This window comes from Lepisma saccharinum, chromosome 1, assembly GCF_977018435.1.
Source record: "Lepisma saccharinum chromosome 1, izLepSacc3.1, whole genome shotgun sequence".
NCBI classification, from domain to species: domain Eukaryota; kingdom Metazoa; phylum Arthropoda; class Insecta; order Zygentoma; family Lepismatidae; genus Lepisma; species Lepisma saccharinum.
The window spans coordinates 51,234,851-51,249,722 of NC_139229.1; the positions used below are offsets into that span (position 1 = coordinate 51,234,851).

General features: G+C 37.5%; 1 protein-coding gene across 2 annotated transcripts in view; it reads right to left on the minus strand.

Annotated features, from left to right (window-relative positions):
• Dg (Dystroglycan) overlaps nucleotides 1-14,872 on the minus strand; it is a 370,061-nt gene that overhangs the window by 17,719 nt on the left and 337,470 nt on the right. For both annotated transcript variants that reach the window (XM_083131677.1, XM_083131685.1), the window contains 4 exons: nucleotides 12,346-12,495; nucleotides 10,162-10,385; nucleotides 7,839-7,985; nucleotides 4,802-5,156 (listed from right to left, as the gene is read on the minus strand). In XM_083131677.1, coding sequence (XP_082987803.1) covers nucleotides 4,802-5,156; nucleotides 7,839-7,985; nucleotides 10,162-10,385; nucleotides 12,346-12,495 — 876 coding nt within the window. The remainder of the gene's footprint in view (nucleotides 1-4,801; nucleotides 5,157-7,838; nucleotides 7,986-10,161; nucleotides 10,386-12,345; nucleotides 12,496-14,872) is intronic.

Here is a 14,872-nt window from a genome sequence, read left to right on the forward strand (position 1 = left end):
TTTCAGTTGTTATGGCGTGCCTAGAAGCTGGCAGAGGAAGTGGAGAGCGGGGAAATGACCTATCCAGCGCAACGAGACAGGCTGGTTAGAGAGAGAGACTGCAGCGTTGCCAGAGTAGCGGGAAAGGTGAGTTGAAATTGAAAGAACCATGAAATACAGATGTCCCATTGTTCACGTATGGCCTGAGAATGCGTATTATCCCCATCTTGTGGTCAGTAGAATACCGATAAGTGTATGATATCAAGTGTATACGTTGTAGGAATTCTTTCCAACTGTACCGAATGGTAGATAGCATTGTCCATTACAATCACTGCGTCTTTGATGTTCCTTTCGTCAAGCGTATCTAAAAACTGCAAAAACCACTGAAAACTAATTTACATTCCTGTAGAAAACCAGTGTGACTGGAACCTACGTGACAAACAATAATGCGCCCACCTTTACCCCACGGGCACTTTTAAACCCCCTGTACCCTCTTTATTTTGCCAGATTTTCGTTGGAGCAAAATTCTTATGTATGTACGTTTCATCTAAATGAAATACATATATAGGGCAAAGGTTCCTTATCTTTTAGAAGATGCATTTTCCGCAAAAACATTACTCTGGCTGTAACTATATCGGCTGTCTCCATCAGAAATCGTCTACTGTCATTGCTCTTTTTGTACTTGAACCCCATATACTTCAGTATCCTCCACAACGACGAAACTCCCCACTGAAAGCTTATTTGTGTATGCAAATCAACGAAAACTTGTTCAGTGTTGGATATTCACCCTTTACATAATACGAGGAAAATTCTTATTATTATATCTTCATCGCAACCGTCGATTGCCTTTGTGATACTGTTCCTTTTGATTCCTTTGCGCGGTGATTCAAATGACGTGGAACCAGACGCCTCAAGACTGTCTTTGCCTTCCCTAACAATACGCTGCACAGTTCGCGTACTCACTACACAAGCTTCCAACACTCTCTGTTGCACACTTTGTGCACACTTACCAAGGGACCACTGTTTTCTGCTTCCTTTTGAAAATATCCATGAACCCTACTGATTAGGGTAGGTGGTGGCCACGGTGGCTCAGTCGGTAACGCATCTGACTACCATGCTAAAGGTCCCGGGTTCAATCCCTGGCCGGTTCAAATCTGGGAACCCTTCTAACGATGGAAGCGGCCCCGGTGCCCACCCAGCTTCGAAAAACATGGGTACCTGGGGGAAACCCTGGGGGGCAAAGGCGGTCACGGGCATGACGCTGATCACATCACCCCCACTCACGACCGGATCAAGAAAGTGTGGTGCGTTACCCCCACACCCCAACACGCCTTCATGGCATGGTGCTATGCACAGGGGAGCACTTTCTTTTTTTTTTACCTTTTTACCTACTGATTATTTTCCTGCCTTGGCTACAAACTACCTCTTTCCTGTTCGCCATCGTACGATACTTACTGCGTTAATAAGCACAAAGCTCCCTATGGAACAACGAGAGTACAAATACACGTCACATCACATGCCACATACACGTTTATCGAAGAAACAATGCAGTTAGGTAATACACGACATGACAACAATTACTCCCACGTATGTTATTCCTACATTCCGCTCATAATAAACAGGAATCAACACTGGGGCAAAACACCATTGGCAATGCGGTGAATTGGCAACACAGCAACGTGCAGAACGAAGTTAGCGCTGCAGCTTCCTCCCGCAACTGCATAACTCTCGGCTCCACCACTAGGTGGTCTGTTCTCTGGTTGGTCAGCGGCATGTTCCCCTCTCCCCACTTCCCCTGCCAGCTTCTAGAGCGCACGACGTAAGAACTGAAAAGAGCTATAGTAGTTTTTAATTCCTTGCATTTCAAACAAGTAAAATTTATGAATGTACTTATCAGAAAGAACTTCTTTAAGATTTTTTTGTTTGTTGTAAGTCCACTTTTAGCACAGAAAGGCTAATCAGAACTGGGCCTACAGTTTACAATGGGATCCAAAACACTGTGCAATGTGCCTCCACCAGGTATCGAACCCAGGACCCCTTGATGGAAAGCTCATTTTATTTTGTGTAATAACTAGGGCCCGGAACTTTATGTCCTATAAAACTGTAAAATATATATGTAATTATGTCATAAAAACTGGAAAATATGTCAGAAACAGGTACAAATATTCCCAGTAAAAAAAAAAAAAGAAAAAAAAAAAAAAAAAAGCACAACAGTACTTTCGAATTTCTCATAATACGGGATTCAGTATCTTCCAGGGAATATCGACTAGGATGGGGGTGGAGTATTAAATGAAGCCAGAATCCCGCACAACAATGAGAGAACATTTTCCATCAATAATGTTTGCATGACTATTAAATGTCGGCAGGATAAAAAACGGGGGGTATTATTGTTCTATTTTTAGTTGGTAAGAAAGGACTGCATCTGCTTTTAAATTCTTCATTCATAATTTCCTTATCCTGGCATCGATAATATGAACTATCAGGTGCGCTAAATATAGGAAGAAAAATTATAATATAACAGAGTATATGAAAGACAATTACGAAATTATACAGAAATATGTCTTATTACGAGAAAAATGAAGAAATATGTTGTAAAAATGCGAAATTGGTCAAATATGTCAAAATATGCTTTATCAAGTTGGTCTATTTCGGCTGATTTTCATCAGATATGTAAAGATCTCACCCCAGTACACGATCTGATGCCAAATAAAAAATATGTTATAACATAAAGTCCTGGGCCCTAGTAATAACTAAGATTTGAGGCCTATCAATGGTGTAATAGTAATGTTGTCCCCTTGTAATCATGAGGTTCCAAATTCGATACCACGTGGAGGCACATAAAACTTCAGACTTGAGAATCCCACTTAACTAAGTTTATAGAATATTCACTTCACATGTGCTTTGAAGAGTGGAAGCAATGCTGACAGTAGTGTATACACAGTGAAAGGGGAAGAAATTGCTAATAATAATAATAAAAAATCTGGCAATTTTTCAGAGAGATCTAACACTACCAGCATACAAAGTGTAAAGTTTTTCAGAGGTAACATATTACAACTGAGGATTATTGAATGAGTAGGGATACCAGATCACAACAAGCAAAGAAAAGGGCACAGTCCCAAAATGTAGGGCACAATCACTGACAGTAAATGATATAGTCTATGTAGTTATTACTAGGAAATGTTAGCAAATAATGTAAAATTGATACTTTTTAAATTAAAAAATAATAATCCTTAAATGAATTTTTTGAATGCAAAATTCTCAAACTTCAATAACAGTGCTACATGATTTTTCAAGTACAGAGGCTGATACGCTTCCATATAGACGAGATTGGAAGGGTACGGTATGGAGCAGGCGCAGCGCAGACACATGAAAGTTTCACCACTGAGGCAGTAGTTGTGTTGTGTCTGCTAGTAAAGTATTCGTGCTGGCCGAAGTGTAATGGCGCTGAAAGTGAATCTCTTCTGGGAAGCTACATTGTAGCATGTTCCGATGCACACTTCAGTTGTTCCACCATAGTTAAACAGTGTCACAAACACGGATTTGTTGTTGGACGCTCCACAGTGAATGCCATAGTGAGACTATATGCAGACCGACCGGCCCAGGACTGTGTTTCATCGATGAAGGCACATCTGAAACGGACCCCAGTGAAGCTGACACCACCGGTGTTGTGTGGCATTAAGACATTGACGGTGTCGGAGAATCCACTGACACAGCATGCTATGCCCAGCCAGTTCCATGTGTCCCCACCAACCATCCACCATGTCATGCACTGACGTAGACGAGGCGTGGATATATCTGACCGATTGTGAAAAGGTTCGAGCAATTACGTACGGATGTGTCAATGCAAAAGGATGAAGCAATTTAGTTTGTCATTGCACTGAAAGTTATCCATGCAGTTTCATGATTGTGGCTGGCTTTTGTTACAGGAGAAAATTGAAGCTACCTCACATTGTCAATTATGTTAAAATCAATGCTGTGTATCATGTTTTGACTGATATTTACAATAACAAAATCCCCACAATGTATGGCGTGGATACCAACTGTGACGGATGAAAGCAATTACCAGGATGCATGCTATTCCCTTCTATCAACATCCACATGAAGAGTCCCGATGCCAGCCCCATGGACTAATGTGCATTTGGGCTTCAGAAACATTGCCTTTCTTCTCATAAGGTGCATACGATTTCTGGCCTCTGGAAAGCAGCCCAACAAGAGTGGAATAATATACCCCTTGTACACCTGCAACGAGGTCTTCTCCAGCAGAAACTGGACTGTCGGGCAATCATCAAGAGTGATGGTCGTCACATTAAACACAACTGGTGGTGGAAAGGTGGTCTGTTATAGGGTGCGTGAACACTTCAAAGTCGTCTATATAGAAGCATATCAGCCTCTGTATGCTTCTCTGAGGAACTTTTTATTTATTTAATAATTTAATTTCAGTCTTCTTCATAATATAATTTTCAAACTCTTGGGTAAATAGTTCAAATCTTTGAAATTGTACTCAACAAATTTTAATGAATCTAGAAGAAAATTATTTCTCATCAGTTTATTGTGCTGACATTAATGAAACTCCCACTCAACATTTTCTTTGTGAGAAATGCTTAACCTCCTGCTGCTCAGCAAACTTTCCATGTTGCTATATGCAGAGTACAAAAAATACTCAAGAGATATCCAAGTTCGCTGTGTTTATCTGTTTTACTAACTGGATGCAAATTATGTGATGCTCAAAATGTAGGACATGTGTGGTTACAAATCCCGAACATATTATATGTTGTAATTTACTGTAGAAAGAAACCGACATCAAATTTGAGACAAAATTTACCTGGTAAAGCTTGTTAATGTCACTTTCAGGACAATGCGTCTTTGGCAGGCTGTCATTGGTCCATGTGAATACCACAGGATCAGCATTATGAGAGACACCTCGTACTGTGATATGCTTCGGAGATGAATCATTGTAAAGTCTTGTCAATCCATCCAAAAGCCTCAGTTGCCAATCCACTACTGAAGGAAAATCATACTTCTTTTCTATCTTCAACTGCAGGGAGAATTCAAAATTCACGATTCGCCTGAATTTGTAATTCTGAACCACAATTTCCAGATCGTCAGAAACTGAATCCCCCTCCTTGTCCATTGCTTCCAGCTCAAATTCCCATTTTGAAACATGTTCCTCCAGTGGCCTGGAACAAAATTTTGTATTAAGTTCAAATATTCTTCATGTCTGTATGTTTTGCTTGTTTGTAGAATTTCCCTTCTAGTTTATGGTTGTTACAAACATTTAAACATTTAATTAAATCACAAACAAATGTCTGATTGAGGGGGCACATGTTCTCCGGAAATATTACATAAAAAAATGTGTTTAAATGTTTGCAAAACCGTAAACAGACATGAAAAATATCAACAAAAATTTATGGGAGGAGGAGGAAGAATATTACTTCCCATTATTAAAACATACAGTCATACAGTTAGGTGGGAGAACAGCCACAGGCTGAACCTCACCCTACAATATAGAAAATTTGAATTTGAAATTTTTCAGTTAAAATTTAAATTTTCTTCTTAAAGGTTTGCATAACTACTTTTTGTAGATGCAAGAAGGTAGGTTACAGGATGGAGAGGAGGGGAAGAAGCAGACAATTATGACACCTGGGGATTTAGAGCAAAAGGGGAAAACCAGTTTTCCTAGGAGAAATGACAGCAGGAATAAAAGAACTAGGAATTGGGTTACATCTGTATCATTCCAAGAAAGAGATGAGGAGAGTACAAGATAACGAGACAAAGTTTGTGGAAGGTAGGTGGAATAACTTAAGAATGAATACATAATAACTGCACAAGGTGAAAAATACTGCATCAGTCACTGAGCATGTTGAATTCTAAATGTAAGTCCCAGCCATGTTAAAACATTTGCTTTGTGTTCATGCTTTGTCAATTTTGTCTTCACTCATTCTCCTTGTCACAATTAACTTAAAATGACAAAAAAATTGAAAACCTGCAAAGTTTTAACTATTATGAACATATAACATATAAAAGAGACTGAACAAAGAAAGTTTACTCAAGAAGAAATGACTGAACTGAGACTAAATAAAAAAAATCAAAATGAAGACCTAGAAAGAAGTGGATAGTTTCAAGGAAGACACGAAGACAGAAGGATGTAGTGTAGGGCTTCACTCACTGATAATTTATATTTCTTATATGACATGATATGAAAAATTCTGTTTTGCGGCATTGAAATATGATACAGTATATAATTATTTGTATAGAGCTAATGTTGTCAATGAACTCTGCTACAATTTTCTAGCCCCATTATATTTCTTGTTTCATCTATATCTGAATTTCTATATACACCATGGTATATTCATGAAGAACATGCATTTTTCTTACTAACAAAAAGGCTGAATAAACTTTCCTGCAGACCCAAGTTTGTTCAGAATAAAGTTACCAAAAAAATATTCTTTCGTTACAAACAAGGCTTGCAACATCCTATTCATTGCAGTAAACATTGACATGAAATGAAGTTTAACCATTAAACACTCCCTCCCACAACAAACAACACTTTAAGTTTCTCTTCATTTCTCCAGAACAACTCTTGATATTTCATTTCTCTTTTCGTTTACATATGAAAATATCACACACTTGAATTTCAAAACAATACGAGTATTATATGATTTGCCAAAAGCTGTTTATATTTAAAAAGAACAGATTTCAATTTAAAAGAACAGGCTTTTCAAATATGAAGGTATGGATGAAAAAAGATCACAGAATGAGAACTGTACATCACAGAAGATAATGTCTGATTTACTCTGATCGGAATGACAAGTACCGTATTTACTCATGTATAATGCGCACTTTTTTCCAAAATTTTTGTACCAAAAAACTGTGGTGCGTATTATGCATGGAATAATTCAGACCACCAACATGAAACCGTACAGGGTCATTCCATGATTTTGGGACACTTGCACTGATTTTTCATGTTTACGGAACCCTATCATGTTATATATCGTTGTAAAGCTTGAATCCTGCAGTTTCTGAATATGGAAACAGTATTCCATTCAAGATAATGACACTAATGTGAAATGCGGTTGAAATACGTTCATAACAAAATGAAGAAACGTTCTGATTTTTATGGTACTTCGGATGAAACAAAACATAAGGAAAAATATAATAAAAATTAAAATGTATTACTGGCCAAATAATGACATACATGGAGTGTGTAAATTCCTTAATGGAAGATATCTTGTGCTGCTAACTGCTATTTGGAAGGTCCTGAATGTGCCTCATATAAACGTTACATTAGTCACGGAAAGAAAATATATATATTTTGAAAAAAAAAAAAAAAGCAAGCAATTGAATAGGTATGACGTCATTCACTCTTGATCAGCGTAGCAACAGATTTACAACATACAACTAAGAAAGCCATTTCTTGAAACTGGATTGTACTGCGCATTATATACGAGATATAATTTTTTGTCACTTTTACCCATCCAAAACCAGAGTGCACATTATACACGCATGTGCACAATACACGCGTAAATACGATACTTTCATAGGAAATACAATTTTGACATCCTACCTTCATACATATGCAATTAGATTTGATTGAGCCGTACTTTTCAAACAAAAAGATTCAAATAAAGTTTAAATTTTTTTCTTCTATTTCATCTTTTAACTACACTTGTTGAGAGGAAGGATATTACACTTTTCACAAGAGTGTGGTATTTCCTCGATAAAACAAAACTAATATAAACTCTCTCCATCAGTGCTTTCTTACATATGACTGAGCATTTGGAAAGGAAGCATCTGAAAAAAACCTTGCCTGGTTTACAGCATAAAGTCTCGTCTGCTAAAGGTTAACACAGAAAACTTACAGTGCATATATTTCCTGAGTTACTGGATTGAACTGAACCCAATATGATGGAGATACAGATCTTCCCTCTGATGTCTTAAAGAAGAGCCGCAAGTTTCTAGTACTTCCATCTTCCAGGTCACTGAAGGTGTTTTCTGGAATCACAACTCTGCAATAAAATATGTTATATGTATTAGTTTACAAAAGGTGAACACAAATTAACACAGTATAAAGCAGAAGTGAAATTAAAAGATACGCAATAACAGAGAAACCAGGATGTTCATAATTCTCCACAAAATAAAATAAAATGCTTGAAAATACTACTTAAATGTTATTTATTAATCTTATGTTAAAAGGAAGATGTTAGTTTGTATATAATATATATTTACACAAATACTATTAAGAACCATGACAGCGGAGGAATGTACCTGATGAATACAATATAATCAGGGGCATGCATATTTAGTTTTTGCTGAAAACACGAAATGTGAAATAACACATTTTAACGTTAATTTTTTGTTACCATGTTTTATCATGAAATGATGCGAAATGAACTGCAAAATGTGAAATAAACTCTTAAACAGGAAATTTAGGGTTTAATTACCAATGTGGTATCTTCTGAGGTCTGAATTATCCTCAGAGTTATGCAAATCATAGGAAATTGATTAATTCTGCTTGATTGATCGATCGAGTTGGTCTCTTAAGTCCACTTTATGCACAGTATGGCTAATTGGGACTGGACCTACAGTTTAAAGTGGGATCTGAACCACTATGTGCCTCCACCCGAGACCACTTGATTACAAGGCGATGACGCAACCACTGCACCATTGGGGAGGCAATTAATTCTGCTTTAGAAGCAAAATTGCACTCCTTTACACAGGGAATAAACTTAATACTCTGATAACTTAAAATGTGCTATAATAAGTGAAATGTTAATTTTGTGTAATAAGTGTAGTTTTTAAATCAAATTTAGGGTTTTATTCATTATCTTAACACCGATATGCCATTTTATATACAGCTCTTGATCCAGAAATATGCTAAGTTTTTCTACCGAAAACTTGATCTTTTATTCACCATAAATATATGGCTCTAAATATAATGGATGTTTGCTAATACTGAAAATGTACACAGAATTTATGCCAATCAAGAAGTTACTTTGAAAAACAGAATCGATAATGATTTCCAGAAATTTATGTATTTTTTTCTGGACTTCTGCTGAGCTAAATGGTTAGCACTGTCACCTTGGTGTGAGTGGTTCTTGGTTTAATAGCTGGTTTAGCTCCAAAATCTTGGTGATGACTCAATCATGGGAACAACTAGAGAACTACTTGAAAGCAATAGAAGGAGACTCTTGTTTAGAAAGTCAGAAAACAGTGGTTGTGGGACTCGATCTATTCCACTTCTCTTCACAAATATTTTCAAAGAGTTTATAAAATGTACCACTATCAATAAGGAGTTGCATGCCTAATATGAGATGAGTTACAAAATGAGAACCTTAACCACTACACCATAGGGGATTTAAATCTGGTTGAAGGATGTGCAATTCACTGCACATGTAATTTCAGGGATACTGGTTTGTCTCATTACATGTTTATTTTTTAAATTTTTATACTCTATATTTCTTTTTATTTTATTTATTCTCAAGAAGCACTAAAGTTATGAAGTACTTAATTGGAAGTGATGGTAAGCCAAGACAAAGACTGATATTATAGAGCATCAATAAATTGTTTATTAAATAGACTAGTTATGTTTAATACAAACTGAAGTCTCTTTAGATCATCCCCCAGCCTTGCATCTGTTATCTGATTTTTTGCTATTCAATCACATTTTGGTGACTAAGTTGTTCATGATGCATGGCTTGGACTTAACCACACACCAACATTTCAAGAGACTTGTGTTACCACTGGCTATATACAGTTGTTCCCCAAAGCACAGAATGTTTTTGAGGAATTTGTTAGGAATGCCTGGGAGGATTATTTAGCAGTGGCAGTCTCCACCTTGCCTAGTAGTCTGGGAAAGCAAACCTGCTTTACTGGCATTAGTATGTACATAAAAACAGATGCAGTGGTTAAAAGAACCCAAACCGTTCCTCATGAATCAAGTTGTTGCCTTTGGAACCCAAATATGTTGTGCATTAGTTGTGACGTGGCACCTAAATGTTCATTTTAGTTTGATATTTGGTTTGCAGCCTTTATTTTATCTAATGGTTGTGTCAGATTCAATTAAAAAATAATAATAAAAGTGAGCCAATGTAAACACTGGTAACGTAAAGAGATAGATGTGGAGAGAGAGAGACTAAAATGCCATATGCAACATCCTACAAAATAGTAAACTTTCCTATTTACCTGAGAGGCTTTCCTGCTGTCACACTTTGCTTCTGAAGTCGCTGTTTTATTGTGGGATGGAAGTTTTTAGGCCCATACTCTATTATTTCTGTTGGAATGGCAGAGGTAGGTTTGGATGGCTTCCTTGGAGTTGTCTGAGACGTGGTGACGTTTTCTGTTGTGGTTGTTATGAAATCAGTTGTATTGCTTGCTGTAGATGAACTTGTGGGTAACGGTTCTGTCACCTGCGAAGGTAAACAATCATAAGAGCTTGAGAATATACGAAAGATATGCATTACAATTAAAATTATGTAAGGCAAGGTTAAAAACATGGTTAAAAACTCTGCCATGGGGGCAGGCTTGGCTAATCATGAAGATGAGGATGTATGATGATAAGATGAATTGTTGAAGGGACACTCACAAAGGAATGGAAGATCTTTACTTTTTACTACAGGTTTTGATTTGGAATTTAAGGTGTGTAGAAACTACGAACAGTTTATTTCTGTTAAGTTTGGTTTCATTCACCTGATTTACTTCTTCAATCTTGAAATGAGAGATTTCGCCATTTTTTTTATGATTCTGCCAGTACAATGGCATGTTATTAGGGCTATTATCCATTCCTTTCGACATTGAAGTAAACATAAAGCACTACATGAAAATCCTTGCTGTGTGGCTACCATGCCAGAGCTGACGAAGTGAATGCATCAGCAGCAGCGATGAAGTGACTCAGTGTCAGCAAGAATGTAGTGCTATGCTTTCTTTGCACAATGCAACTTGTCATGTACAAAACGATCAACCTACGGCACAACCACTGCAGCAATAGTGGAGATGCCATGTTGCCAGTGCAAAGACTGTATTAGTGGCTACCACCAGGAACTTTTAATGCATAGTTTCATACGGACTGGATACAATTGAAGTTTTTCAAGGGCTTGTAGCTTCATGACATGGCCTTAAAGGCATCTTTTATTGCTCCTTTAGCCGAACCACTGTGCCATGTGCCTCCACCGGGTATCGAACGTGGGACTCCTTGATCACAAGGTGACAACGTTACCACTACACCATCGGGTAGGCCTCCGATCAAAAACGATGGATTGGTTGATTTTACTTTTTCTTTTCTGCCACTTTTGGCTAATCGTGGTTCCGTTCAAGTCGAACTGTGCTTCATCAGACCAAAGCATGTTCCCAAACAATCCTCTCTTACCATGTTTTGGAACCACCCACAATACGTGAGAACAGGATTCTAACCCAGTCTGAGTTGAACACAATATATGTTTGACCAATGTGGAGGGCTGAAACTATTTTTGCAGGTAATGTAAGAATCCTTAATTACAGGGATGATCATAATTAGCTGACAGTTTTAAAATAGCAGAAATAAAACAAACACATTAAAATGAAATGAATACTACACTTCTTGGAAAATTAATTCAAGTAATTGAAACAACTAACCTGTACACTTTGAGAGATTAATTCACACACACAAACATAAATTGATACTAACCAAAAATAATGTATTTCAAGTAGTCACCTTGTGCTGCTTCACAGTATTGGATTGATTGATTTGCTTTATTTTACTTAACTTCTTGTGCCACTTTTGGCTAATTTGCGAAGATGGGGATGAGTGATGATATGATGAAATTGATGAATGGACACTCGCAAACATCCATGTCCAGGGTGGGATTCGAACCCGGTACCCCTGGTGTCGTAGTATGATGTGCTAACCACTCTGCGACGGGCTTTGTTCACAGTATTGGAGTCTTATCGAGCAAGCAGTTCAGTTGTTTCAAGTTCACTTTGTGCACAGATACGCTGACCTACAGCTTAAAGTGGGACCCAAACCACTATGTGCCTCCATCGGGTATCAAACCTGAAACCCCATGATTACAAGGTGACAATGCTACCACTACGCCATCTGGAAAGCCTTAGTATTGGGAAGGAGGTCTTGAAACGTGTGACCAAAGACTCTAATACTGTGTAGCATCTCAAGGTGACAACTTGAAAAACATTATTTTTAATCACTATCAATTTATGCGTGTGTTTGTGATGTGTGAATTGATCTCAAAGATGTGTAAAATTTATTCAATTTACTTGTACATAATATGCTTTAGTGAAAAGTGTTCATTTTATCTTTGCCATTTAAAACTGTTATTTACAAAATGAGACTGTTTCAATTTACTGAAAAGCAGATAAAAGAAAAGTATAATTTACCTGAGTAGTTGATGAATCTGGAGTAATGGAAGACTCTACTTCAGTCGTAAGTACTGGCGTTGCCGAAGGTGTTACCATGAATTCATCATATGCCCTGCTTGGTTCAATCACAGATTCACTACTTAGAAGGCGAGATGGACGAATAGGTACCTGCAAATAACAAAAGGCTTGTAGTTTTCCCTCAAGAGAAAATTTGACGTTACATAATAAACAAACCCATTCATTTTCTTATGTTTCTCGCATCATTTGACGTGTCCAAGATGCAAGCATGATGAGGTCACTATTTTGACTTCTATTCTCAATATTTCCCCACAGATGGTGCTCATTCTACATTCCCGGACTGGTATCTACACTGCACGTGGTACTAGTTCTTTCTTTCTTTTCCTGGACCAGTGTTGCGAAAGTTACCTTTTAAAAATAACCATGTTACAGTTGTTGAAAATTTTGGAAATATCAGAATTTTTTTACCTCCTAATTATATATGTTGGAAAATTAATACATTTAAATAAAAATTCAAACAATTTTTTTTAAAAAAAATAATTAAAAAACGTAGGGCCTGAGCAAGTCCTGCATTTCTTTTCTAAGAGAACTCGAGCCCACTGAACCCCAGATTAGTGGAAACCATTTGTTGCATAATATAGTGTTACATCCACCTTATGACGAGATGTAAATATTTACTGTCAATGATATATGATTATTTAATAGAAATAGAGTGATTTATAGCATTCCAAGACTAAACTGTTACAATATTTCAGAAGGTTAACCTTTTGGATCCCAAGCGTCTCAATCGAGATACCCAAATGTAAGCCTCATGGTCCCAAGGTCTCGACCGAGATGCTGTGTCAAGGTCGTAGTTTTTACGTTATAACTTTTCTATTATTGGCTAGAATTTCGATTTTTTTTATATTGTTCCTAACACATCTATTTAACAGAAATGTTTTTTTTGCATTTTTTTTTGTCTTCATGAAAATGGAGGGGGAAAGGCAGGAAAAGGGACTTCTTTTTTGCGTCTCTTTTCAAGGTCAAGTTTTTGCCAACAAAGGATGACCGGCTTTGTTGTTCTAAAGCAATGCTTCTCACTCCCGCCTGTGAAGTGCTTTCCAAGGAATCTTGTTTATCAGTATCTGATGTCAAAATGAAAGTTTTCCGTGAGGGCGCAAGCAGGGGGTGGGGGAGGGGGAAGACTGGTTGTTGAATCTGCGTTGTGAGAATGGAATTTCGAAGCACGCTGAAGGAAACCTTTGTTTTTTAGCACAAGTGTCCACAAGTTGCGACAGGGGTTATCCTGCATTTTCTAAAAATGGAATTTCAAGCAGCTGCAAGAATCGGTGCTCATTTCTCACTGCGTTCTAGCTTTTCGTCCGTGAATGTTGTGCATAGGTGTCGTTTTGTGCCCAACTGCGAGGACATTTTTTGGGTGAAGTGACAATTTTTTAAAATAATTTTTGGGGTTTTCTCCCTTCCCCCTCCTTATATACGCCAAATTTGCATAAATTTTGCATTTTGTGCATTTTGACATTTTTCTTGGGGGGGGGAGCGGGGGGAAACCATTTTTTTAAAGAAAAGTATTTTTGAGGGATTTCCCCCCCTTTCCCCCTCCATATGTACGCCGAATGTGCATAAATTATATATCGTCGGAATCTGTGATTCATTCTGCATACAACGGTATATCTTTCATATCTCTAGGGCATTTAGTTTCTGAGCTATAGTCATTTGAAGGTACCGCTGCATTTTGAAGCTTGAACCATTCCTTTTGGGGGTACAACTCAAGTTACATTGGTCATACGACAATGATGCAAATATTTTTCTGTTTCTTACATGCCAGCGATAATTTCTATGTGCATTTTGAACTTTTCATATCCTTTTTTTCAGGGGGGTGGGGCAAAACCCCATTTTTAAAAAAATAGTTTTCAGGGGATTTCCCCCTCCATATATACGACGAATGTGCATAAATTATATATCGTCTGAATCTGTGATTCATTCTGCGTACAACAGTATATCTTTCATATCTCTAGGGCATTTAGTTTCTGAGCTATAGTCATTTCAAGGTACCGCTGCATTTTGAAGCTTGAATCAGTGGCATGCCGACCATTCCTTTTGGGGGTACAACTCAAGTTACATTGGTCATATGATAATAATGCAAATATTTTTGTGTTCCTTACATGTCAGCGATCATTTCCATGTGCATGTCGACACTGTCATGTACTTTTTTCTTGGGGGGAGGGTGGGGGAACCAAATTTTTTTCTCCGAAATTTTGAGTTAGCCCCCTCCCCCCACCACATATACGCCAGATTTGCATAAATTTCATATAGTCTGAATCTCTGGTTCATTCCGCATACAATGGTATATCACTCATCTCTCTAGGGCAATTAGTCTCCGATCTACACTCATTTAATTGAAACTCTGCATTTTGCTCAAAATTGGCTCGGGACCGAGAGGCTTACTTGTGAAAATGGCCTTGGGACTCAAAAGGTTAAAGAACAGCAGTGCTTAACGTTTCATTTTGCATAGACACCTTTACCTTTT